The 24,296-nt window shown below is 45.0% G+C and overlaps 2 protein-coding genes across 6 annotated transcripts in view; one reads left to right on the forward strand and one right to left on the reverse strand.

Moving 5' to 3' along the window:
• Positions 1 to 1,777, reverse strand: part of CUNH5orf22 (chromosome unknown C5orf22 homolog) — a 16,614-nt gene extending 14,837 nt beyond the window's left edge. Inside the window, exons 1-2 of one of the 3 annotated variants that reach the window (XM_050139066.1) lie at positions 1,603 to 1,777; positions 654 to 799 (exon numbers count right to left, since the gene is read on the reverse strand). In XM_050139066.1, the coding sequence (XP_049995023.1) occupies positions 654 to 799; positions 1,603 to 1,740 (284 nt within the window). In that variant the 5' untranslated portion in view covers positions 1,741 to 1,777. Of the gene's footprint in view, positions 1 to 653; positions 800 to 887; positions 1,465 to 1,602 lie in introns of those variants that run through there. The other 2 variants (XM_050139067.1, XM_050139068.1) reach the window with 2 other exon arrangements.
• A 142-nt stretch (positions 1,778 to 1,919) lies between these two features.
• Drosha (drosha ribonuclease III) overlaps positions 1,920 to 24,296 on the forward strand; it is a 107,478-nt gene continuing 85,101 nt past the window's right edge. For 2 of the 3 annotated variants that reach the window (XM_050139032.1, XM_050139034.1), the window contains exons 1-10: positions 1,926 to 2,078; positions 3,081 to 3,190; positions 5,116 to 5,181; positions 7,699 to 8,529; positions 9,411 to 9,503; positions 11,627 to 11,737; positions 12,128 to 12,359; positions 15,873 to 16,014; positions 17,482 to 17,636; positions 21,184 to 21,264. In XM_050139032.1, coding sequence (XP_049994989.1) covers positions 5,165 to 5,181; positions 7,699 to 8,529; positions 9,411 to 9,503; positions 11,627 to 11,737; positions 12,128 to 12,359; positions 15,873 to 16,014; positions 17,482 to 17,636; positions 21,184 to 21,264 — 1,662 coding nt within the window. In that variant the 5' untranslated portion in view covers positions 1,926 to 2,078; positions 3,081 to 3,190; positions 5,116 to 5,164. Of the gene's footprint in view, positions 2,079 to 3,080; positions 3,191 to 5,115; positions 5,182 to 7,698; positions 8,530 to 9,410; positions 9,504 to 11,626; positions 11,738 to 12,127; positions 12,360 to 15,872; positions 16,015 to 17,481; positions 17,637 to 21,183; positions 21,265 to 24,296 lie in introns of all 3 variants that reach the window. The other variant, XM_050139033.1, reaches the window with a different exon arrangement.

The following is a 24,296-nucleotide window of genomic DNA, read 5'->3' on the forward strand; positions in this document are numbered from 1 at the left end:
GAGGGAGGGAGGGAGGGAGGGAGGGAGGGAGGGGAGAGAGAGATAGCTAGCGCAAGCTCCTCTTAGTTTCTTCTCCTGTGGCCACCATAAAATCCTTTGACCAAAGTAACGGGTTTTGGCAACAAAGTCAAGGTGGCAAGTTTGAAGCATTCATAATCAGGAACCAGAGATGAATTCAAGGTACTGTTCATGTCCCTCTCTCCACTGATACAGACCAGGACCCCAGCTGGCAAGGGCACTACTCACCGTAGGTGGGTCTACCCACTGTTAGTATTAGTAATCCACCCAAGATAATCACCCACAACCAAGTCCTGTAGTCCACTTTACAGATAATTCTAAATGCTGCCGAACTGACAATGGACACTTAACCATAAAGAGGCTTCAATGTAGCCCTGGCTATCTTCAAACAGTAATTCTCCTGTCTCAGTGCTCTAAGGGCTGGGATCACAGGTATCAGTCACCACGCCTGGTCTCTATTTTGGCTCTTTTAGTTTGTCGAAAACTTGTTTGGAATGAAATAAAAAAAAAGGCAAACAAGTAAATAAACACACAAAAACGAAAAACAAATACATGAGTATAACCAAGTCTGCTGTTTTATCTGGCTCCATGTTATATTTCAAACACATGAAATATGATTAAAAGCATCGTGTTACCCAAAGAGTGCTTCCTTATCAAACACAGTGTCCGCTGGCATATTCACAGGGATAAGGAGGTCCGGATGGGAGTCAAAATGTAAAAAGCTTATATTACTGGCAGGAAGATGCTTTGAACCTATGGCCCGGTATATGAAAGGCAGAACCTGTAACAGAGACACACACCACACTAAGAATGACATATTGTCAAGTGCAGTAGGACTCTAAATAAAAAAAAAAAATAACTGCACAAACCTGAAGTGCATCAAGGTGTTTAAAAGTGGGAAAATTTAAAATCTCTTGTAGATGGTGCTGACAAAAATCTCCATCTTTATCACCCAACTGCTCAGCCACCCTGTGTTCCAGGTACTCTTATGGTTTTAGGGCATTTTCTGTTCCTTTAGGATGATGGCCCTAGGCCACTCTTACACGCTATTATGTGTCCAGGTTTACTACTAAACTGGAAAGCACAGACCAACCCAAAGTTGACTGTGTCTCAGAAATCAACTTTCTTTTCCTCCTTTATCTTTTTCCAGCAGTAAGTCCCCTTCCTCCATTTTTTTTCCAGGGGAAGGGGTTGAACCCAAGGTCAACGTCCAAAGCAGTAACACTGAGCTTCACTCTTAACCCCTCTTGTTTTATATCCAGAGACCGCCTTCCTATGAGTCCTTTAAATAAATCTCCTAGACTCACGGACCTCTTCTAGTCTACTAGAAGTCTACGTAAGGAACCCACGTTACTACAGCACTGCTATAAAACGTTCAGAAACGCTGAAGACTTATGACCTCAGTAACAGCCCTATAACAGATTATGGTGCCCATTTCACAGCTGAGGGGTCAGCTCTCATCGTCGGCCCTCGGCGGGAGACAGGAGGCGGCCAGCGTCAGATGCTGGCCTGGGCTCTGCAGACTGCTGGGGTTCGAATCCCTCTTGTCAGGGCTCGGGGGCTTCTGCCGCCCGCCCCGCTCACCTCCTGGTGATCTTCCACCACCCACACCGGGAGCCGGGGGTAGCTCCTGAGGCGCGTGCAGTCCCCTCCGGTGTCACTCATGTCTCCGCGCGACTCTGGCCGCCGTGACCCTGAGGCACCCGGAGAGGAGCCGGGCATCTCCAAGCCGCGCGCACCGATGCCCTTTCGCGGCGGAAACGCGCGCTCACCCGGTTGCGCTTCCGGATTGGAGGACGTCAAGGTGGAGGGGCGGGAGTGAGAGTTATAGGCAGTGTCGATTGGTCTGTATGTCCGTCACTCTCGCTGACTCGCCAATCACGGCGCAAAAGGTGCTGAGGTGCGCTCCGGAGAGTTTTCCCTCCCTAGGCTTAGCTTTTTCAGGTTTGCTTTTTAATTCCCGGGGTTTCCTGTTCCGGAGGCGCGGGCGGCGCCTTTGCCGTGGAGGCTGTTGTAGTAACCAGGCTCGGCTTCGGCGGCGACCCGGGGGCTCTCTGTAGGTAAATGGGGGCGCTTGGCGGGTGTTCGGCGAGCCTGGATCGACGGTCGGGATTTCAATGGAGTCCTGGGCTGAGCGAAATGATCCTAGGAGTTGGGTCTGGCAGCTTCGCTGCAGATTTGTCGCCGAGGGCGAAAGAGCGACCCTAGCTACAGATCCCGCAGATACGCAGAGACGGGATGGGTTCCCGTTCATCCATATGTGGAGCGCAAGCCTTGGTCCAGGCCCCGGGGCCGCCTGGGGTCGGAGGGGAGGCGAGTCCCGCAGTCCCGCGCTTACCTCGCAGGCTGGCGGGAGATGCAAACCGGCGACCGTGCAATTGAGCATCCGTCAGGCGGAGAGGCCGGGCTTCAGGGTTCCACCATGGCAAAGTGCGGGGTCTCGGTGACTTGTCGCCACAGCTTCCAACTCCGTGTGTTGATTGACGTTCCTGGACTTGTAAACTGTTCAGAATAGTTCCCTGGGTCTCCCTGCTTTCAAATGGCAGCCCAGGAATAGGCATTTTTTCCATTTACATTGAATTTACAGTAGTTCAGTATTTATTAGCTTTTCTAACTGTAGACTCCTGTGGCAGTGAGTGTTCGATTCCATTTTTACACTGTCCAGAGGTGTTAATTATGCTGACTGTTGCCCACCTCTCGCTTTACTGTTCAAGTATTCCTTTTTGTTATCTCCGTCTCTTTACATCCTTTTTTTTTCTTGTGTTTCTCCCATTGCAGTTTTCCTTTTGTTGTGTTGGGGATATTTTATTATTATTATTTAAACATTCGTATATGGGGTTTGAGATCTTTGAGCCCTGTCATAGTCTTCTTTGAGTCTACAGAGCTTGGGACAGGGCCTCATGTGTATGGCCCTGATGTGTGAATCAGTGAAAGTGTCTGCTTCCCGGGTGCTTTCAGTAATGCGCGTTCGTGGGGAGGAGAAGCAGAAGGGAAATGCAAACTTAGTGATACAGAAAGGCTCACATTGAGAGTCCAACCTGCCTACCATGTATTTTGTGCAGAAACTGAAGGATGCAGAAATGACTGACCGAACCCATGATTTCAAGGATCTCGTAGCTTACTGAAGGAGTTCAACATGGGCAACGGTGACTGTCGCATGAGGCGGTTTCTGGTAAGTTCGGTAAAAGAAGCGAGTTTAGACTAAGCAGTAGCAGTCTAGAAAGGGATGAGATCTTGTTCCCAGAGGAAATCAGGAATGCTTCACAAATGAGGTTCAGTAAGAGGCTGGTGGATGGACAGTTAGGGACAAAGAAGTTTCATGATAGCGCTTGCCGTGTTAACCAGCGGCCAACAGGCCGGTGAGAGTTCGGGCTGGGAGGGGCTTTGTGGAGAAGGAAATAGGATGATAAGCCTGGGAGAGGTCGGCTGCAGGTTCAAATGCCGAGCATGGAGTTTGTTCTGAATTCTATCTGCTCTGAGGAGCCCGTGATGCCAGGAGTAGCTCTTGGGCTCCCAAGTTTAATCATGAGTGTATTGGAATGAGGAGTAATCATTAATCATATTATTTGGTGGCTGCTGCTTATGAAACAGTAATTGATAGGGCTCAATTATTTGCAATTTTTTTCCTTTGTATGTTTGGTAAAGACTTAAGCATTTTTAAAAATTTTGTTTTTATGTATGTGTACCTATATGTTCATTGTGTGTGTGTATGTGTGTGTTATATGTATGTGTGTATGTATGTGTATGTGTGTATATGAATGTATGTGTGTGTATATGTGTGTGTGTGTTTTAATCAGGGTTCTCCAGAGCTAAAGAGCTGCATATATAGAAAGGGGATTTATTAGAATGACATACAGACTGTGGTCTAGCTAATCCAACAATGGCTGGCCATGAATGGAAAATCCAGGAATCAGTAGTTGCTCAGTCCTTGAGGATATCCTTGACGGATAGTCTTAGCAGGTCTTCAGTAAATGCTGGAGTCTTGAAGAATTAGGCTCTAATGCCAGTGAAGGAATGGACTTTAACAAGGTGAGAGCAAGAGTTTTCTTCAGTGTCCTTGTCTAGGCTTCCAGAGGAAGGTGTGGCCCAGATTAGATCTAGATTCCTGGTCCTAATTAAAGGTCTGTCTTCCTACTTCAAAGATCTGGGTTAGAAGTAGATCGTCCCACATCAAATCAAGTGTTAATCCCTCACAGGTTGTGTACCCTGTATAGCTACATTGACAACCAAGAATAGCCATCACAGTTAGTGTGTCTGTGTCTGTGGTTCTCAGCCTATGGGTTGCGACCCCTTTGGGTCAACGAAGTCATTTTATGGTTGGGGGTCACTACAACATGAGGAACTGTATTAAAGGGTTATTGCGTTATGAAGGTTGAGAACCACTGGTCTACATGTTCATATGTATATGTGTGTGCAGGTGCCTCCAGATGCCAGAAGAGGGCATTGGATCTCCTGGCAATTGTGAGTCACCCAACGTGGGTGCTGGGAACTGAACTCTGCAAGAGCCCCAAGTGTTCTTAACTGCTGAGCTATTCTCCAGCCTCTAGAAAGGTGTTTCCACATTTAAGCTTCTTGCATTTAATATTTGTGTATGTGTTTGTGTGTATGTGTGTTTTAAAGCTTTTTGCCACAGTTCAAATATTTGAAAAGTCATTGTGTACAGTGTTCTTTGGGAAGAGCGAGAATGAAAGTAAAGAATCATAACTTATGATAGTAAGGTTGTAGGTATCTATGAATTGGAGTGCAGCTTTCATTGTGATTTTGGGGTTGGGTTTATGTCTATATTACAGTGGAGGGAAACATGTCTGTGAGGGATGGAGGAAGTCTTTGCTTCAGTCTTTCACTAGACCAGAGATGGGCGGTGGCTGTGCTTTTGGTCCGTCTAGCAATAGTTAGTTTTGAGTTAGTACAGCTAATGAACACAGTTTGCAATTTGCCTGGACAGTTGGAGATAGCTCAGTATGTTCCTAATTTTGTTAATAGGCTAAACAGTTTTGAGGGTTTAAAATTATTAAAATAATAGTGAACAAACAAAAAAATCATAACATCGGCATTTTTGAAAATGTGTTTAAATATTTTACTCTTTCTGTCTCATAGAACTTACTTTCTGAGTGGAAGATCTAGCATATCTAGAGGATACGTGACCATGCAAGGGAATACGTGGTAAGTGATATTCTGGAAATGATAGTTTAGGGAGACTAAAGGAGAGAGGGTAGGTAGTGGGCCAGAGGGTGGGAACGTTGCAGATACAGGGGATGGGCAGGGACTGTGCTTATTCTTTGATCTATGGTCATAACACATTGAGCTTTGTGTGTAGGGCTAAGAACCAGACCAGGAGAGTTAGTGAAGCAACGTAGAGCCCTCCCCATTGAGCTTGCAGTTCTCAATGTGGCAAGTAGGCCTTGAAGGTATAAGTATATGATTAGCAGGTGGACTGCGATGCTTATGGACCTGCTAAACAGCAGCACAGAGTATTGTAAGAGCAAGAAATCTAAGGAAGGTGTATGCATGTTCTCTAGAGTTAAAGAATTTATAGGATCAGTCTATATATACAGAAAGGGATTTGTTAGAATGACTTATAGACTGATGTCCAGATAATCCAACAGTGGCTGGCTGTCAATGGAAAGTCCAGGAATTCTGTGGTTGCTCAGTGCACGAGTCTGGATGTCTAGCTGGTACTCAGTGTATGCTGGAGTCCCAAAGAAGCAGGGTCTATTGCCAGTGAAGGAGCGGACTTGCTGACAAGGTGAGGGCAAACAGGCAGAGAGCAAATAAGGCAATTCTTGTAAGAGAATACATTTGATTGGGAGCTTGCTTATAGTTCCAGAGGGTCAGTCCACAATAATTTTGGTAGGAACCATGGTGGCAGGTAGGCAGGCAAGGAGAAAGAGAGACAGACAGACAGACACTGGGCCTGGTGTGTGCTATTGAAACCTCAAAGCCCACCCTCAGTTACCCTGGTCCTTTAACAAGGTCACACCTCCTAATCCTTCCCAATCAGTTCTACTAACTGGGAACCACGCATTCAAGAATATGAACATATGGGGGCCACCACACTTTTATGACTTACTTTAATAATATCTGTGACTTTCTTTGATCCTGGTTTCTGAGGCCCTTCCTCCATGTATCACGACACAGGAATAAAGAATTTTGAGGAAACAGAAATGTTTAGTTTATAGTAGCATTATTGAAGAAGAGGAGAGAGTGCAAAGCTGAGGGAGGACTGGAGGCCACGGCAAGTTTTCATGTTGAATAGATTGGACATTCCAAGTGCTGATGTCAAGGGTCTGGTGGTTGGGAAAGATGGGAAATGGTGGATGGAGAGTGGTGGTCCCCTTGTTCCAAATGTGCGTTTGGAGATGGGGCCCCAAGTGCTTGTAGTAAGATAAGCTTTGCTAGGAGCAGGAAATTGGGAATGGAGTTGGATGCAAGTTGCTTAACAAGTTTGCTAAGTTGATATAACATCTGTTCTAAACCTTCAAAGCCCACCCCCTGTGGCCCACTTATTCTGACAAGGCCACACCTCCAGTAATGCCACTCCCTATGAGTCTGTGGGGGCCATTTTCATTCAGACCACCACACGGTGTTGTGCCTGTGTCACGAGACCCCCCCCCCCCACAAACCACCACAGAGCCAGCATCGGATGCAAACACAAAGGTGTTTATTGATTACAGGCTCAGGCTTGGTCTACTGTCCATCACCCCAGTCAGCAGGTGGAGGAGAGCGGCCCTGAGCATGTACAGGTTAGGGTTTATATAGGGAAAACCACAAAGGGTCACAGCCTTGTCAGAGTGTCTTAGGCTACCTAGCATTTAACCTGGTTGGTTATGGCGAAGGGAAGTACAGAACTGAAGAGGAAAATAGTTAAAAACACATCAGGCGTGGTTGAGGCATGTGGTTAGTAGCTGTCATCAATCATACCCTCATCCGTCATACACAGGGTAAAGTTCAACTCGTTTTGGGAACTTGGGAGAACTTGGGGTCTTGGAAAGGGCATAAAAGGGGTGGTCTTAGTTTAGCTCAAATTTGACCCTCACAATGGATCATTGGGATAGTCTTGTATTTGGGAAACCCTGTTTTCATTGTGATGTGTGTGTGTCCACATAGATACATGCAGATAACAGATGATGACCTCAGGTGCCACCTACTTTTTGAGACATGCTCTCTCACTGTATGATTGGCCAGGGAGCCTCAGCATCCCACCTGTCTCTGCCCTTCCCAGCTGTGGGATTACAGGCACGTCCGCCATATTTGGCTTTTTTTTAATGTGTTCTGTGGCTCGAACTCAGGTCCTTGTGTTCTCCCTATCCTGTGAGGTTTTGATATTCTCCTTCCTTCCTTCCTTCCTTCCTTCCTTCCTTCCTTCCTTCCTTCCTTCCTTCCTTCCTTCCTTCCTTCCACAGGGTTTCTCTGTGTAATCCTAACTGTCCTGAAACTCTCAGTCTGTAGACCAGTCTGGCTCTGAACTAAGAGATCCTCCTGCCTCTCCCTCCTGAGTGCTGAGATTGAAGGCGTGTGTCACCATTATCCACCGTTTTTTAAAAAATTACTTTAAAATTCCGTTTGTTTTTTGTGTGTCTGTGTATAGGTCACGGGACAGTTTGCAGGAGTCTATTCTCTCCACGATGTGCTTCTTGGTGAAGCCCTGTTTTGATTTCTCTTTTCCTTTTCTCTAAAAAGTCACAGAATGTCGTTCCACCCAGGACGAGGGTGTCCCCGAGGACGAGGAGGACATGGAGCCAGACCCTCAGCGCCAGCTTTCAGGCCCCAAAATCTGAGACTTCTTCATCCGCAGCAGCCTCCTGCGCAATATCAATATGAACCTCCAAGTGCACCTTCGAGCACATACTCGAACTCTCAAGCCCCCAATTTTATGCCTCCACGACCAGACTTTGTACCTTTTCCTCCACCCATGCCACCGTCAGCCCAAGGCCCTGTCCCACCCTGCCCTGTTAGGCCTCCTTTCCCCAACCACCAGATGAGACATCCTTTCCCTGTTCCTCCCTGTTTTCCACCCATGCCCCCTCCAATGCCTTGCCCTAATAACCCACCAGTCTCTGGAGCACCTCCCGGACAAGGCACTTTTCCCTTCATGGTGCCCCCGCCGTCCATGCCCCACCCTCCGCCCCCTCCTGTCATGCCCCAGCAGGTTAATTACCAGTACCCTCCTGGCCACTCGCACAGTTTCCCACCTCCCAACTTCAACAGTTTCCAGAACAACTCCAGTTCTTTTCCACCCAGTGCTAACAATAGCAGTAGCCCTCATTTTAGACACCTCCCCCCGTACTCACTCCCAAAGGCTCAGAGTGAGAGAAGGTCCCCAGAAAGGCTTAAGCACTATGATGACCACCGACACCGAGATCACAGTCACGGGCGAGGCGAGAGGCATCGGTCCCTGGAGCGCCGGGAGCGAGGCCGCAGCCCCGAAAGGAGAAGACCAGATAGCCGATACCGGTCAGAGTATGACCGGGGGAGAACGCCCTCCCGCCATCGCAGCTATGAAAGAAGCAGGTAAACCCGCCTGCAGAGTACTTGAATTAAGCCACAGAGACACAGGCGTGGCCAGTTTTTATTGGATTTCAGACCAGCAAAAACTCGTGAATTGCTCTTTTGTTTGTTTTGTTTTTTTGAGACAGGGTTTCTTTGTGTAGCCCTGGTTATCCTGGTACTTATTTACTAGACCAGGCTGGTCTCAAACTCACAAAGATCTGCTGACTTATATACCTATAGTGCTGGGATTAAATGCTTGCACCACTATTACCACCACCACCCGGCATGTACTTTGATTTGTAAAAAGAAAGGACGTGATTTAGATTCCTTAGAAGAGAGACTGAGAAGTGAACACATTGTTGTAAAGAACAGAATGTGAGTGGGGCGGTGGTGGTGCACTCCTTTAATCCCAGCGCTCGGAAGGCAGAGGCCCCTGGATCCCTGAGTTTGAGACCAGCCTGGTCTACTAAGCAGGTTCTAGGACAGCCAGGGCTACACAGAAAAACCCTGTCTTAAAAACCTACAAAAAGAAAAAAAGGTTTTGAAAAGCATTCCAGACTTGTTCTAATCTCGACTGTGTACTTTAGTCTGCATTTATTTGCTAAGTAAATAGAGTTTTCTAGAAATGAGTAGGTAAAGGGAATCTTTGGATGCTTCTGCTGCAGGGTTAGGTCATTAGGTCTTGAGATGTCAGTAGACTTCTGTTGAGTGCTTCGTGCTAGATATGACTTTGAAAACTGCCCATGTAGACGGTGTCTGTCCCTCTAGTAAACCAAGAAGGTGTAGTAGGAATAGCACCTAGAATTTCCTTAGGCATGGGCCATTTCTTTAGAGGAACGCTCAGCAAAGCAATGGTGTTTTGAGTCTTTTTGCTGAACACAGCTCTGTGTATTTCCTCTAAGAGAGCGGGAACGAGAGAGACACAGGCACCGGGACAACCGCAGATCACCATCTCCGGAGAGGACCTACAAGAAAGAGTATAAGAGATCCGGGAGGTAAGAACTAGTAGGCTCATCTCTTACAGTTCACCTCTGTGTGTGTGCCGCTCTCTGCCAATGTGCCTTTCAGCTCCGGCCAGGGGCTGGGAAAATAAGCCCAATACTGTTGGTGTTTAAGGAAAATTTTCATAATTATCCCCATACTAGAAAGTGTGTATATACATATGTCTGTATGTATATATATATCTACAAAATACAAACTAATAAGTCTAGATTAAAAAAATAAGTGTAGACAAAAGCCTTGAAATTTATTCATAATTATGTTCTTAAATTTACTAGTTTCAGAAAAAACAAAGTGTTCAGTTTTGCCCCTTTTTGCAGATGGACCCGTGACTGTGATAGCTACAGTTTAAAACATCACTTCTATGTTTAAAAGCCCATCTATGCTCTTAGATCATGGGGATTAAGAGTGGGTTCTGGAGTCTGACAAATTGGAGGTTGATTATTTCCTCAGCTTTGTTACATGTGAAGTTATCCAACTTTTCTAAGGCATAATTCTTTTACATAAAATGAGAATAGTTATGTTTTCCTTGTTGACTGGTGAAGTGCCACTGAAATAGTAACATTAGACTGTGAGAACTAATCCTAAAGTGAGTACCGAATGAGTGGTTACTATATATAATTATGTCAGAAATAGGTAGTGTTTTAGTTAGGCTTTCTATTGCTGTGAAGAGACATTACGACCATGGCAGCTCTTATAAAGGAAAACATTTAATTGAGGTGTTGTTAATCTGCTTTTGCCCTATGGACTTTTTACCCTTTTTCTGTATGTTCTACTGTGTTTGCTAACTAGCGGTTGTTTGTCTGTCCCTGGGCATTTTCTCTCTTATTTCTCTCTGTCCTCAAGCCCTGCCTATCCTTCTGCTTTTTATTAGACTAATCAGGTGCCTTAGGCCAGCAAGATGAAACAACAACACATCTTTTCATGATTAAACAAATGTAACACATTCTTAAATCATTAACAAAGGCAGCAGAAGCAAATGTAACACACCTTTACACAGTTAAAGTAATATTCCACAACATAAACAAATGTAACACACCTTTACACAGTTAAAGTAATATTCCACAACATAAACAAATGTAACACACGTTTACACAGTTAAAATAACATTCTGCCACATAAACAAATGTAACACACCTTTACACAGTTAAAATAACATTTTGCCACATAAACAAATGTAACACCTTTACACAGTTAAAGTAACATTCTGCCACATAAACAAATGTAACACACCTTTACACAGTTAAAGTAACATTCTGCCACATAAACAAATGTAACACACCTTTACACAGTTAAAGTAATATTCTACAACATAAACAAATGTAACACACCTTTACACAGTTAAAACATTATTCTAGAACAAGTTCATGGCTTCATATGTTTTATTTTGACTAGTGCTTTTTGGCTTTTGGTAGCAAAACTAATGGTGCATGTTTAGAAGTTACAGAAATTTCTGAGGCGGTCTCAGATCTGTTCCCAGGCTGTCATGGAGCTGACTGTATCAGGGAGGTTAGAACTTGAAACAGGCTTCCTAGCTTTGCCTCCGGAGTGCTGAGATTACAGGCACGAGCCACCATACCTGTCCCAAAATAATTTTTGACTATAATCTAGAGGTAAACTTTCTTGGATTACAGTAACTTTAGTTAGTGGACAGTGGGGTGACCACTGACTTAATAATGTGGCTGTTCTTCCTAGGTGTCTTTTTGAAGGATTTTTAGGATCTACCTTAATTTAATAGGCTTAAGAGTCTACTCCAGATTTTCCCCTCCAAATACACCTGTAGAATTAATATTCCTGTTTTTAAGCCCCAGGAATTCAAGGGTAGTAGATTTCTTATCTTCTTTATTAAGTTGATTTTAGTATTTTGAGGGTCAAAATCAGCCAGTTTTGATTCACTCAGTAGTAATACTCAGGTCTGCTTTTCCCGGGGTAGCGTGTTAGCACTGCGTCACTGAGATAGGATAACTCCATAGCCAAGTGGAGGCCATGCTGTAGGAAGATTAAATCTTTTTGTTTTGGGCAAAGCAGCATGTGAAAGAGTCAAAACTAGTATCTTCATTGATGAAATTGTCCATAAGTAGAGATTTGCAAATATTTTCTCAGTATCTTTTTCTTCTAGGAGTTATGGTTTATCAGTTGCTCCTGAAGCTGCTGGATGCACACCAGAATCACCTGGGGAGATTAAAAATGCAGATTCCTGGGCCCCAGCTCCAGAGACCACTGCGAATCAGTAAGTAAACCTGGGGCAGGACCTGGGAATTTGTATTTTTTAAAAATATTTATTTATTAATTATGTATACAATATTCTGTCTGTGTATATGCCTGCAGGCCACAAGAGGGTACCAGACCTCATTACAGATGGTTGTGAGCCACCATGTGGTTTCTGGGAATTGAACTCAGGACCTTTGGAAGAGCAGGGAATGCTCTTAACCTCTGAGCCGTCTCTCTAGCCTGGGAATTTGTATTGTTAAACAAATAAACCAGATGATTGCCGGTTTGCCATCACTGGTCTAGTGAAAGCTGGTGTAGGGTATTGGCATGGTATTTGCATGCAGATGGTAAATGCACCAGGTAGCTTTGATTATTTTTAATAACTACCTCCCCCTCCCCTGCTTTGAAGTCGTTCTCCAAGCAGGGAGAAGAAGAGAGCTCGCTGGGAGGAGGAAAAAGACAGATGGAGTGACAGCCAGAGCGCCATCAAAGAGAAGAACTACACTTCCATCAAAGAAAAAGAGCCTGAGGAGGCGCCTCCTGACAGAAATGAGGAGGAGGAGGAGGAGCTGCTTAAACCTGTGTGGATCCGATGCACACATTCAGAGAGCTATTACTCCAGCGACCCCATGGATCAGGTGGTAGGTCTGACGCGGAGACCACGTCGACCGGGATTTCTCCAGCGCAGCAATGTTGGTGTTTGGGCCAGATAACCCTTTGCGGGCGTGGCCTGTGTATTGTGTTGTTGCCCACACAGTGTGTAAGTGGCATCTGCAGGTCCTATCCATTTGGTGCTGGTAGCATCCTTCCCATTGGTGACAGCCAGAGCTGTCTTCTAATGTGACCATCTGCATCAGCCTCTCTGAGGCTGTGGTAAATGCCATGACCAGAAACAACGGAGAAAGTTATTTTGACTTGTGGTTCCAGAGGGTTAAAGTTCAAAATGGCGGGGACCCAGCAATGGCAGCAGCTGGCTGGAGCAAGAAGCTGAGTATAGCAGTCAGAGCCCTAAGCAGGCTTTGTCTTCTGAGACCTGACAAGATCAGGCGCCTTCAGCATGGTGTGGAAAGAGATCACACCCCAGCGGCATGTAGGAAGCAAAGTGCAAGGCAGGGTGAGGGTATAAACACTCAGCGCCTACCCCGCAAAGACATACTTCCTCCAGCTAAAGGTTCCAGAACTTCCCCAAACAGCAGCACCGCTTATGCACCAAGTGTTTATGCTTGGGCCTAGCAGGGGCAGGGGCATTTCTCACTTAAACCCCAATATACCATGAGGGGAAATCACCCCAAGTTGAGAGTCACTATTGCTAACTAGTGTTTGGCCGTGTGCCTGTGTGTGTGTGTGTTTCCCTCAAACGGCAGGTAAAGGATTCAGGTTTTGTTTTGAGCTGTATCCTTGACCCAACGATCACTAGCCATAGGAAGTTTCTAGCACATCTTGGTTGATTTGGGGGAGGGAAGCCGTCTAGTTGCCTTTCCATAGCGGGGACTCCATGGACATAGCACGTGGAATGAGCTCCTGTAGCTCAGCTGTGGGCACTGCCATTGCTCTGGTGGACTCAGCTTTCCACAGCTGACTGCCCTTCGTTTTTTTTCATCTTCGCTTTATTTTCTCCCATCCTCTCTTGTCTCTGTTTATTCCCCGTAAGGATTATGCCAACCCTGTTAATTATAAATTAGGCTCTTATCGAATACTTGCAACAAGTTTCATTAATTAAATGAGTGAGTTTATACTATAGATTTAGGCCCAAGACGTTAGGTAAGATGGGGGTTTGCTGTTTGGGATTTTGTGAAAACAGAGACGCTCCTTGACTTAGGACAGGGCTACATGCCAATCACTTACTATAAGTTCAAAGTGTCTTAAGTCTGAGATACATTTAATAAACCTTCCAAATGCCATAGTTAACCCTGCTCTGCCTGAGGTGTGCTCAGAGCACTTAGGTTTTACTCTGTAGTTGGACAAAATTATCTTCTACAGAGTCTGTCTTACAGTGACGTATTGAGTAGTCCATGTCAAGTTTTGAAACATGCATCCAAGAAGTCCTGGCAGCATAGTATGCAATAGAATATGGGTTGTGTCTTTTTGTAATGGTGTGGCTGCCTGGGGGCAGCATCTCATAGTCTCCGCCCAGCTTCTCAAGAGAGCACCATACAGAGAGTGTTAATTTGGGAAAAGATTAAAACCCCACATCTGAGGTACAGTTTGCTTTTCTTAAGCACTTATTTATTTTGTGTGTGTTCATGTGTGTGATCACGGGACAGCTTGTGGGAGTTGGTTCCTTCTATCCACCACGAAGGTTATGGGGTGGAACTCGGGTTGTCAGACTCAGCAGCAAGAGAGCCTTTACCTGCCACGCCATCTTGCTGGCCCTGAAATACAGCTTCTGCTGAGTATGTATTGCCTTTAGTCTGTCAGTTGCTCCTATCGAGATCCTTATCCATGGGGGACTTGAAAGATTTCCTTGTCTTTGGAAGAAAAGGGTTTGAGGAATCTGTGATAGTGGTATGATACTTGACAAACTGGAGCAGGCTTTTACGTCAGATGGCTCATGTTATGTAGCAAAGGGAATATGTGTGCTGTGCACTTTCATGGCACTGACATTTTATGCCCTGTTTCTAATGTCCTAATTGTCTCAATATCTGTGGCCGGAAGTCAGTGTTCTGTTAGTGTACGGCCTGTTGCCGTATGGAAATGCTGCCACTTGAATGAGATGGGTTTAGTTTTCTTATAAGAAGGTGTGCAGAGGGAAGACATGGGTTCAGGGATAACATTCTGATGCTGTCTTGAGAGTCTTCCATAGTTGTAGAATTTTGGACCTTGCCCAAATTCCTTCGTCATCTGTCTTATAGACAGTTGTAAGCTGTCATGTGGGTGCTGGGAATTGAACCTGGGTCCTCTGGAAGAGCAGTCAGTGCTCTTAACATTGAGCCATCTCTCCAACTCTTCCCCCTTTCATCTCTGCCAGAGCTGTGTCGCTCATCTCCATGGAGTTTGTTTCCCACTGTTGCCATAGCAAAGCTTTATAAGCTGTGTGGCTTCAGAAACAAGCGTTTATCATTTCACAGCTCCAGGGCTGACATTCAGCTCGGGTCTCATTGGCTGAATCAAGGTGTCCGAAGGGTAACAGAGCCCTTTCTGGAGTGCTAGAGAAAATGTTTTCTCTTTCATTAAATTGCTGGCTGAGTTTTGTTCCTTGTGGCTATTGAGCAGAGGTTCTGGTTTCCTTGGTTAACGTCTCCTGTGGGTTTCTCACTCTTGGCAGTATTTGTATTTTTCCTCATTCCCACGACTCTGCCATGACATCTCTGCCATTCTTACCACCTCTGCCAGAGACAATAAGATTCGAAGGCCGATGCCAGACTGCAGTTGTCTTCTCAGTCTTAACGGTAGAAGAAAAGGGAGCTGGAGAGATGACTTGGTGGTTAAAAGCACTGGGCGCGCTCACAGAGGAGCCTGGTCCAATTCCCAGCACTCACGTAGCTGTTCACAACTGTCTATATCTGTCACCCTCTTCTGACCTCCCAGGCACAGTTACACACACGGTACACAGTGGGAAGAATGACAGCTGTCAAGGCAGCAATAGTCGTGGGAATGAGGAGGGACTGACAGAAAGCAGCGCTTCCTCTTCTGAGTGGCAGCTCATTGATTTGCCTTCGTTTTACTTTTTATATAGGAAAGGTCTGCTTCTTATATGCTGTGGTTATTAGGTCAGTGGTCTGGGCAGCTCATTGATTTGCCTTCGTTTTACTTTTTATATAGGAAAGGTCTGCTTCTTATATGCTGTGGTTATTAGGTCAGTGGTCTGGGCGTTCACAGGGATTCTCCTTCTGGAAGGAGAGTGGGCAGCAGCAGAGGACTTCCTCTTGGACTCTGGTGTAGAAGCCCTGTGCTTGCGGCAGAGAGGAGGTGAAGGGACTTTCTTTTTGCCTCCAGGGTCATGGTATTTTTTAATGCCACACCTACTGGGCACTGGCAAACAGTTCCCGTGCTGCTCAGTGTTGAAGTGCATTTTTCCGAACTGCCAGTGGGTGGCATTTTTCTTTTCAAATATCGATTGTGTTGGGACTTTAAAAATGGCATTTTGTGGTTGGAGGTTCTTAGAATGGTGACTATTAATACGGCTTCTCGTATTGCTCCTTTGCTTTGAAAAGGGAGATTCTACTGTCGTCGGGACAAGTAGGCTCCGTGACCTATATGACAAATTTGAGGAAGAGTTGGGGAACAGGCAAGAGAAGGCCAAAGCTGCTCGGCCTCCGTGGGAACCTCCGAAGACCAAGTTAGATGAAGATTTAGGTGAGTGGAGGAGCTGAGACTGCTCCCTTATTACTGCTTAACACTGGCCGCTTGGAGTGTGTCCTTCAGAGTCCCAACTTGAAATACTCAAGTTGTAATCAAATACAGCACGAAGCTTACCCTCAACCATTGGAATCATCTAGTCTCGTATTCTTAAGTACACGTTTGCAGAGCTCTTCATCCTGTCACACTGAGAACAGTCACGGTCTCCCATCCCAACTACCACCACAGTCTGTCTGAATTTGATGACTTCAGGGCCTTCACCTACATGCACTCTTGTAGTATTTGACTGGTTTTTGTGGCTTATTTCACACATAGTTCTCTCTCTCTCTCTCTCTCTCTCTCTCTCTTTCTACTTTCATACAATTACTTTCAGGGGGACTACAATTCTTGTCTGGCTTTCTTTTTTTGAGGAGTCTCATTTAGTTTAACCTGACTTCAAATTCACTACCTGACTGAGGATGGCCTTGAACTCTTGACCCTCCTGCCTCTGAGTACTGGGGATACAAATGTGAGCCACCACACTAGAAAGGAGTAATATCTTTAATTGCTACTATCAAGAGAAAAAGTATAAAATCTTCAGTGTTGCTTTCATATGTAGCCTCGAGTCTCGCATTTGGGGTGCTTCTGCCCCCTTCCCTCCAGATTGTTCTGCTGCACTCGGGGTCTAACCCAGTCTCCATGCCCTGACCACACGGCCCCTCTTCATTCTTTCTCTCGCATCAGTCTCCTCTTCTGTCCAGGGCCTGGGTCGCAAGTGCCTTTTTGTGAAATTGCCTGACCTTTTTGGCTCATAGTGGACTAGCTCTTTATTGAATTAATATATTTTTAAAATGTGAAATCACTATTACTCTGTTATTTTTTTTATTTGATAATTGTTGTGGAGAGAGGGGCCCTTTGTTTGTCCTGGCTGCCCGGCTAGCTTAGGCCCGAAATAGCCACATAGAAACTGTATTCATTAAAATACCCATTTAACCCATTTCTATTAATTGTATTGCCACGTGCCAGTGGCTTACCAGCAAGATTCTAACTGGTATCCGTCTCAGGCAGGAGGATCCATGGCTTCTCCCACTCTGCCCTTCTTCCCAGCATTCTGCCTTCTCCACCTACCTAAGTTCTGCCCTATCAGGCCCAAAGCAGTTTCTTTATTCATTAACTAATGAAAACAGCACATGAACAAAAGAACTTCCTACACAAGATAATCGCTGTTATTATTAGTTCTTGTTTTCTTTATACAAATTTGTATTTTCTTTGTTTCCCTAGCTAGATTATGACAGTGTTACAAACAGTCTGTTTTTCATGGCATGGCTTAGCAGTGTTTGGTGTTGATTAACCCCCTCCAATTTACTAGAGCAGTAAACAGTGATCCCAGCTGCCCCTTACCTTCAGAGGTTTAGGGCATTTGGAAGTCTTTGCAGAACCTTTGGTTAAGCTCATGAACCTCTCCTGTTTGCTCCTGCCTTCTAGAGAGTTCCAGTGAGTCTGAATGCGAGTCTGACGAGGAGAGCACCTGCTCCAGCAGCTCAGACTCCGAGGTGTTTGATGTCATTGCCGAGATTAAACGCAAAAAGGCTCACCCTGACCGGCTTCATGATGAACTCTGGTACAACGACCCGGGCCAGGTGCGAGTGCTTTTATGCTTTTGCTACGAAGGTTGCAAACCCACACATCACAGTTACAACTCAGGGCCGAGAAGATTCATGTTGGCTGGTGTAGAAATGGAACTTCACTCACCGGGCTTGTGTGTCATTTGTCAGAGCTATTTCCTTTGGGTTCCTTGAATCACGTTTGTAAGTTCCTTGTTGGGAGCAGGGTAGAAGTGCTGTTATTAAACCTGCAGTTGGAGGAAGAAGAGGGATGGCAGGATGAGGGAAAAAGCTTGTGGGTCTTTGTAAAGCCGTTCATCTGGAAGGGCTCTTGCTGCTAACTGGTGAACGGAGTCATTCTCTTCAGTAGCGTTTCTTTTAGTTGGTAACAGCTGTGAGTTTCTCTACATTCTCTTCTTGGCTAAGCATGTGAGTTAATGCCAGCAGCTGAAACATTTAAAAATTTCTCATTTTTATTTTATTTTGAAGTAATATTTGATAAAACACAATGTCTATAAATATATATTTGTTATTGTTGAGATGGGATCTCATTATGTACTTTTGGCTTGCCTCTTGAGTGCTGGGTTACAGGCCTGTGCCACAGGGCTTGGTTCTAAAAGTGGTGTCTTTTTTAACAGATTTGTATCTTTTGTTTTTTTTTGTTTGTTTGTTTTGGTTTTGGTTTTTTGAGGCCAGGTTTCTCCGTAGCTTTGGAGTTGGTTCTGGAACTCACTCTGTCTGGCCTTGAACTCACAGAGATTGGCCTTCCTCTGCCCCCAAGTTTTGAGATTAAAGGTGTGTGCCACCACTGCCCAGCTTAACAGATTTGTATCTTACAAATACACAGTCCATACAAAAATGTGTCTTTTATGAATGTGAATTTGTAGTGCATAGTAGGACATGACCCTAAGTACAATAATTTACCAGTTACAGTTTGTGAATAGGTTCATTCATACCATTCAGTATTAATTTGAATTTTTTTCTGATTCTTGTTAGATAACAGCTATTTTTAAATTATTTTATTTTATGTTAAATGTATGGGTATTTTGCCTGCATATCTGTCTGTGCACCAGGTGCATTCCTTGTGCTCATGGAGGACAGAAATGGGCATTGGATCCCCTGCAACTGCAGTTACATATGGTTGTGAGAGACCACATGGGTGCTGGGAATTGGACCCCAGTCCTCTGGGAGAACAGCTGGTGTTCTTATCCATGGAGCCACCTCTTTATCTTTCAGGTTTTATTTTTTGAAAAGGGTTAATATAATTGAAATTACATTAGAAAGATGTACTTTGTGATGCCCTGGAATTGAGTAGAAACTTTTGCAAAAAATTTCATTGCATTTTACACCATATTTTTATGGAATGTCCAGGTTGACCGTGAACTTGTGACTCTTTATGCCTCGGCTTCTTGAGTGCTGCCATCCCTAACAGTTGCTGCCAGTTTCCTTTCTATTCAGATGAAGGGGTTGCTTTTCCTATGATAGGATTTACACAGAAGTCAGCATCCATTCTTGTTTTTCAGAAGTGCACACCACCACCACAGTCTAATTTTAGAGCACTGTTTTCTGCCCTAAAAGAAAGCTTTTGTCCATACCCGATCTTTTTCACCGGTGGCTCTTCTCTCTCAGGAAGCGTGAGCCTTGCTTTCTATGTGTTGCTGCTCTGTTCAGCTTCCTCGAGCTCTGTGGTTGTTTTACTCTTCTGTTGATTGTACTTGGGTTTCTGTCCTCAGTGTGCTTGAGCCTTGTGTAGTGGTCCATGTGGCAGCATAGACCTTGGTGGAAGGCAAGAATGGAGGCTGGTTGTGCCCTGGAGCTAGAAGGACTTGGTAGTAGGAGTGTGTTGTTGTTGTTGATGGAGAGTTAGAAAGCCTCTTATTGGCCAGCTGTTTCTTCAGATAACATGCTAGCACTGTTTTTCAGATGGTAATGCAGTTTTTCTGCTATACTTCCAGGAGTTTAGATTTCCCAAAAGACTAAAAGGAGTTTAACTTTACTATTTCCTGCCAAAGTCTTATTGGAGTATTTTCATTTATATTTTAATTGAGTGCAATGAATTACAAAGCCTAGAACTTGAAAAACAACAACAAAGCATCAATATTAGTTCCCCTTTGGTATCTGAGGAGATTTTGGTTCCATGGTCTGCAGATACCAAAATCCACATATGTAGAGTCTTTTATGAATATGGTGTAGTATTTACATATAAGTGACATACCTCTTTTATGCTTTAAATTTCTAGGTTACTTATAATACCTAGTACAGTGTAAATACTGTGTCAGTAGTTGTTACATTGTATTTAAGGAATGTAAAAAACTATTCATTTTCAGTATAGTTACACTGGGTAACTCCTGGGACTAGCATTGTACATGGAGGTTAGAACACAAGCCCAGGTGTAGTCCTCAGCATGCGTGTACATAAGTGTGTTCCTGCGTGTGCATGGTGGAGGTAATGTGATCATCAGGGGTCTTCCGCTTATTGTTTGAAGCAGTTTCTCATTGGCCTGGAACTTTGCCTCTCTGGCCTGGTTAGCTGGTTTGAGAGTTCCAGACGTGTGCCGCCTTGCCTGACTGTTTATGTGGGTTCTGGGGCTCTGACTCCTATCTTTACACCTGTGAGGCAAGGGCCTTAACAACTGAGCCATCTGCTCAGCCTGGACACTGGCTGTTACTACTGTTTAGATTTTGATTTCAGGTCATGTTTGGGCTTCACACATGTGTACCACATACATACATGAGCTATTCTATTTAATGGAGTTTCATGTCCCTGGGTATAAGTCAGGCCTCCTCTCTATCTTGTGTATGCTTGGGGTGTGTGGTAGAATACCCGTCTTATTTTCCTGTGCTGCCCAGCACTTCATTTTCTCTCTTTAGGCCTTGCCTAACCACCCACAGCAGCTCCAGTGCTACGTCCATTTAGATGGAGTTTCTTTTTCTTCAAAAATCTAAGTGTGTTATTTGTTCTCCTTTCTAGAATAAATGTTACTTGAGTTCATGGACTTTGCTATTTATCCTCTTCGGCTTGGTACTTAGTGTTCTGAGAGGTGTTCTGCATTGTTCACGTGCAGAGTCAAGTGAAACAGGGCGGAAGAGGCTACACATACGTTAAACTGTCTAGCACTTGGAGCTTTTTATTCTACTAGACACACCCGCTCCTGCGCTTCACACATACTTTAGTTTTTAAAACATTTAATCTGCAGGTCATCTTCAGAGCAGTCTGTGCATACCTTTAAGATATGAAGTACATTTGTCTCTGTGTGTAAAGTCCTTTTCCCTGAGCTAAGAAAAAGGGAAGTACTCCAGAGAGGCAGGAGACGCGAGGGCTAACGGTGTGCTGACGCTGATATTTCCTGCTTGGCTGCACAAATAACTTGGGATTCCAGTGTTGTCATACGGTTTCCTTTTATCATATATTATAGACAGTTTGCAGCTTTATTGGTTTTGGAACAGCTGTTTAATCTTCTAACCATGACAGCCTCTTCAAGGCCTCAGCACTCATGACATTAAACCTCACAGTTTCCGAGGCATCATTGTGCCTCCTGTGACTTTTCCCCCAGTGAAACTGAATTGCATTCTGTTTCTGACAGATGAACGATGGACCACTTTGCAAATGCAGCGCCAAAGCCAGACGCACAGGAATCCGGCACAGCATCTATCCTGGAGAAGAGGTAACTGGCTGGGGGATGGTTGTGTAAGCACCAAGGAGCCACGGGCAGACAGATGCCATTGTTATTCTTTTCCCGTTAAATGAAATAATGTCAAAATAATCTTTTCATGTTCCCGGTTATAGGCTCTGTTACTGACAGTTACACAGGGAAGGTATTTGGGTTTTAAGTAGACTCCAGAATGTTGTCAAGGAAACTGAAAAGAGTTTGGAAGGTTCATGTATGTTATCTGTGTTATTATGTGTTCTTGAATTGGATCCTCCGTAGTATTAGTGTCCTGTTTTTTCCAGTGGTTATGGATTGCCCCAGGGAAATGTTCTTATGCCAGCCACGAGGCTCATGTCCTTTTCCCCTGGGGACCTGCCCTGTTTCTACCTGCAGGGACTTCGTCTTCACTACAGTGCTTGTCAGAATGGTTTCTGCCAGCTGTCGAATTCCCATTGACCACACAGCCCAGGCTTGGCTTCTCAGGGGCACTCAAAGCTTGAAGGGACAGACCATCTTTCTACTAGAGTCATTTGTAACTACCCTCTGTAATTCAGTGACAGCCCATACCCGGGAACACGAAACATGATTAGTTTCTTATGATATTTTTCCTCACTAGCTTTCAGTTTTGTAAGTTATTTTCATTAATCCCAGGATTACTATTTTATGATTCGACACATTACACGTACACATGGAATATATAAGTTCTTAATTTCTATGTAAAACTTGCTTGAGGCTCTAGTAAAGCTATGAGACCGCCTGATAATTTCAGCTACTCGGTTCACGTTGGAGGTCAGCGAGTGTGGTGAGGAGTTTTGACAGGGTTCCATCTGTGGGCATCTGTTCCTGTACCTCAGGCAGGGTGTTGTGACCTGTTGCTGGGGATCGGTGTCTGAGAAGAAGGATCAGGGCAAGAGTAGAGGGTCAGGGCAACAGAGAGAAGTTGTGAGAAATTCCAACCCTCATTTCTGACTGTGATGGAGGCAGATATGTTGACTGAATGAGTTGCCGTGGTTCAGCTGCTCTGTGGCCTGATCTAGTCAGCTTGACAGAATTACTTTTTGTTTGGCTGGGATGGCCTTCATACCTTCATATCCCCTGATCTCCAGAGCAGCTGTTTTTTAGTAAGCACATAACCATGGGAGAGGGGGCTTTGTAGCTGGGAGACCTCACCAGAGCCAGCCTCTGGACTAATAGCTGTAGCCTGCATGCTGACTGCATTCCCTAGAGCTAGGCAGTAGGCTTTTTCAGGATGGGAGCCCAAGTGGGCAGTGCTATCAGCTGGATGCCTGTGGCCTATATTCTACTTGTTTGCTCTTGTACAGATACAATGGGCCTAGGTAGTCAATTGCTACTCATGGTAGGTTGTTCTCCAGGAGTGGTACCAGTGGTGACTAGCCGTTTGGATAGATGCTCACTAGCATAAGGTTAGCTGGCTTGTCTCTTGTTAAGTGGGGCCTGTGCTGTTGGGTTCATCTAAAGCTTCCTTCTCTTATTACTGTGGTCGTTTCAGTCATGTGCCCACCCTGTCAACTCTGGGATGGTGTGGGGACAGACATGATTGTCCTAGTCATTTTGAGTGTTTGGTGCCATATAGCTGCTCTCTGATAATCACTACACCAATGAAGACATCATTAAGCCCCTCCCGTTAGCCCAGTTCCAAGTCTCTCCCAAGACCTTTTCATTCTTGATCTTTTGGTTTTTTTCCTTGTGGACAACATCAGGGTACTTCCTTTCCCATTCAGGGTACCTGATGGGGCATTGCTAGAACTGTTCACTGGAGAGAGTTCCCCCATTGGTGTCCCTCAGAGTCATCCCAGAGTGAGACTGTAGTACACCTTGCTTTTGTTTGCATCCACCTTCAAAATTAACCGGATTGTAAGCCAGGCCTGAGCTCCCCATCTTCATCATTCTATCCTCAGCCATCGGCTGATGCTACAGTGTTGAAGCCAGTGGGGATCTGGGCCATCTGCCAGACAGCTTGTCTGTCCCTTGATCCTATTGTGTGTTTGATTCTGAATGTGCCACCTTCCTTTGGGATGGATTGTTGCCTGTGCCACTCAGCCTAATTGCTTGCTGGGATTGACAGAATCCAGTTTATGACAGGCAGGTCTGGACACATATTGATTTGGTGTCGTCCGAAAGCTAGGCCTTCCATACTAATCAGGTACACTAACTAATCTTACCCCACCACTGCCCGCATCCCCCCAAGGCATGTCATTCCTTACTTAAGATGGCCTGGCCTAGGTCCAGGGACCAGTCTTGTGATTCTCCAGTGTGGTCTCCCATGAATTCCTCTTGGCACCTTTTCCCGACCTTGCTGTAGGATCTGCTCAGTTGTTGGTCACAGCAGCAGGAGTGCTGTCTGTCTAGGCTTGCTAAGGTGCCTGTGTCCCCACGTGATACTGTAGCCTTTTGAGTCACTGTATAATTGGCCAGAGCTCCTCTCTTTTTGGGTGGTTTTGGCTGTCCTAAGAACCTGTAAAGAACTTCTGGATGTTCTGCTTCTTTCTTCACTGTAGGAAGTGGATGGTTCTCTTATCTTTTACTTTGAAGATGATGTCGTGGTAGTTCATAGATAACTGGACTTGCTAATAGTTTTGGCTGTGGTAGGTCCTTGAACTTTGTGGGTTTTTTTCTGATCCTCTGTAGCACCTATATCTTTATTAAAGTTTCTAGCTTGAGTAACATAATTTCACAGAGATAACGGAGGAGGTTGATCTGTAGTACGTCTGGACATTTGGGACCCTTATGAATATTGGGGTGGAAATTAAGAATATTGGGTAATACAGAGAGAAGTTGTGAGAAATTCCAACCCTCATTTCTGACTGTGATGGAGACAGATATGTTGACTGAATGAGTTGCCGTGGAGTTTGGTTAATGTCTCATTGAGCTACAGTACTCGGCACAGCAGCTGCCTTCAGAGCTGCTGCTTGGGATAGACATGCTGGCCTACTGTCACCCTCCAGGATCCTTTACGGGCTACACTGGCGAATTCAACAGTGCTCGCACCTTGGTGAGCCTTAAGTATGGCACAGATCTCCGTTGTC

Source organism: Alexandromys fortis, unplaced genomic scaffold (assembly GCF_014885135.2).
Source record: "Alexandromys fortis isolate MF-2015 unplaced genomic scaffold, M_Fortis_MF-2015_v1.1 scaffold_37, whole genome shotgun sequence".
Lineage (NCBI taxonomy): Eukaryota > Metazoa > Chordata > Mammalia > Rodentia > Cricetidae > Alexandromys > Alexandromys fortis.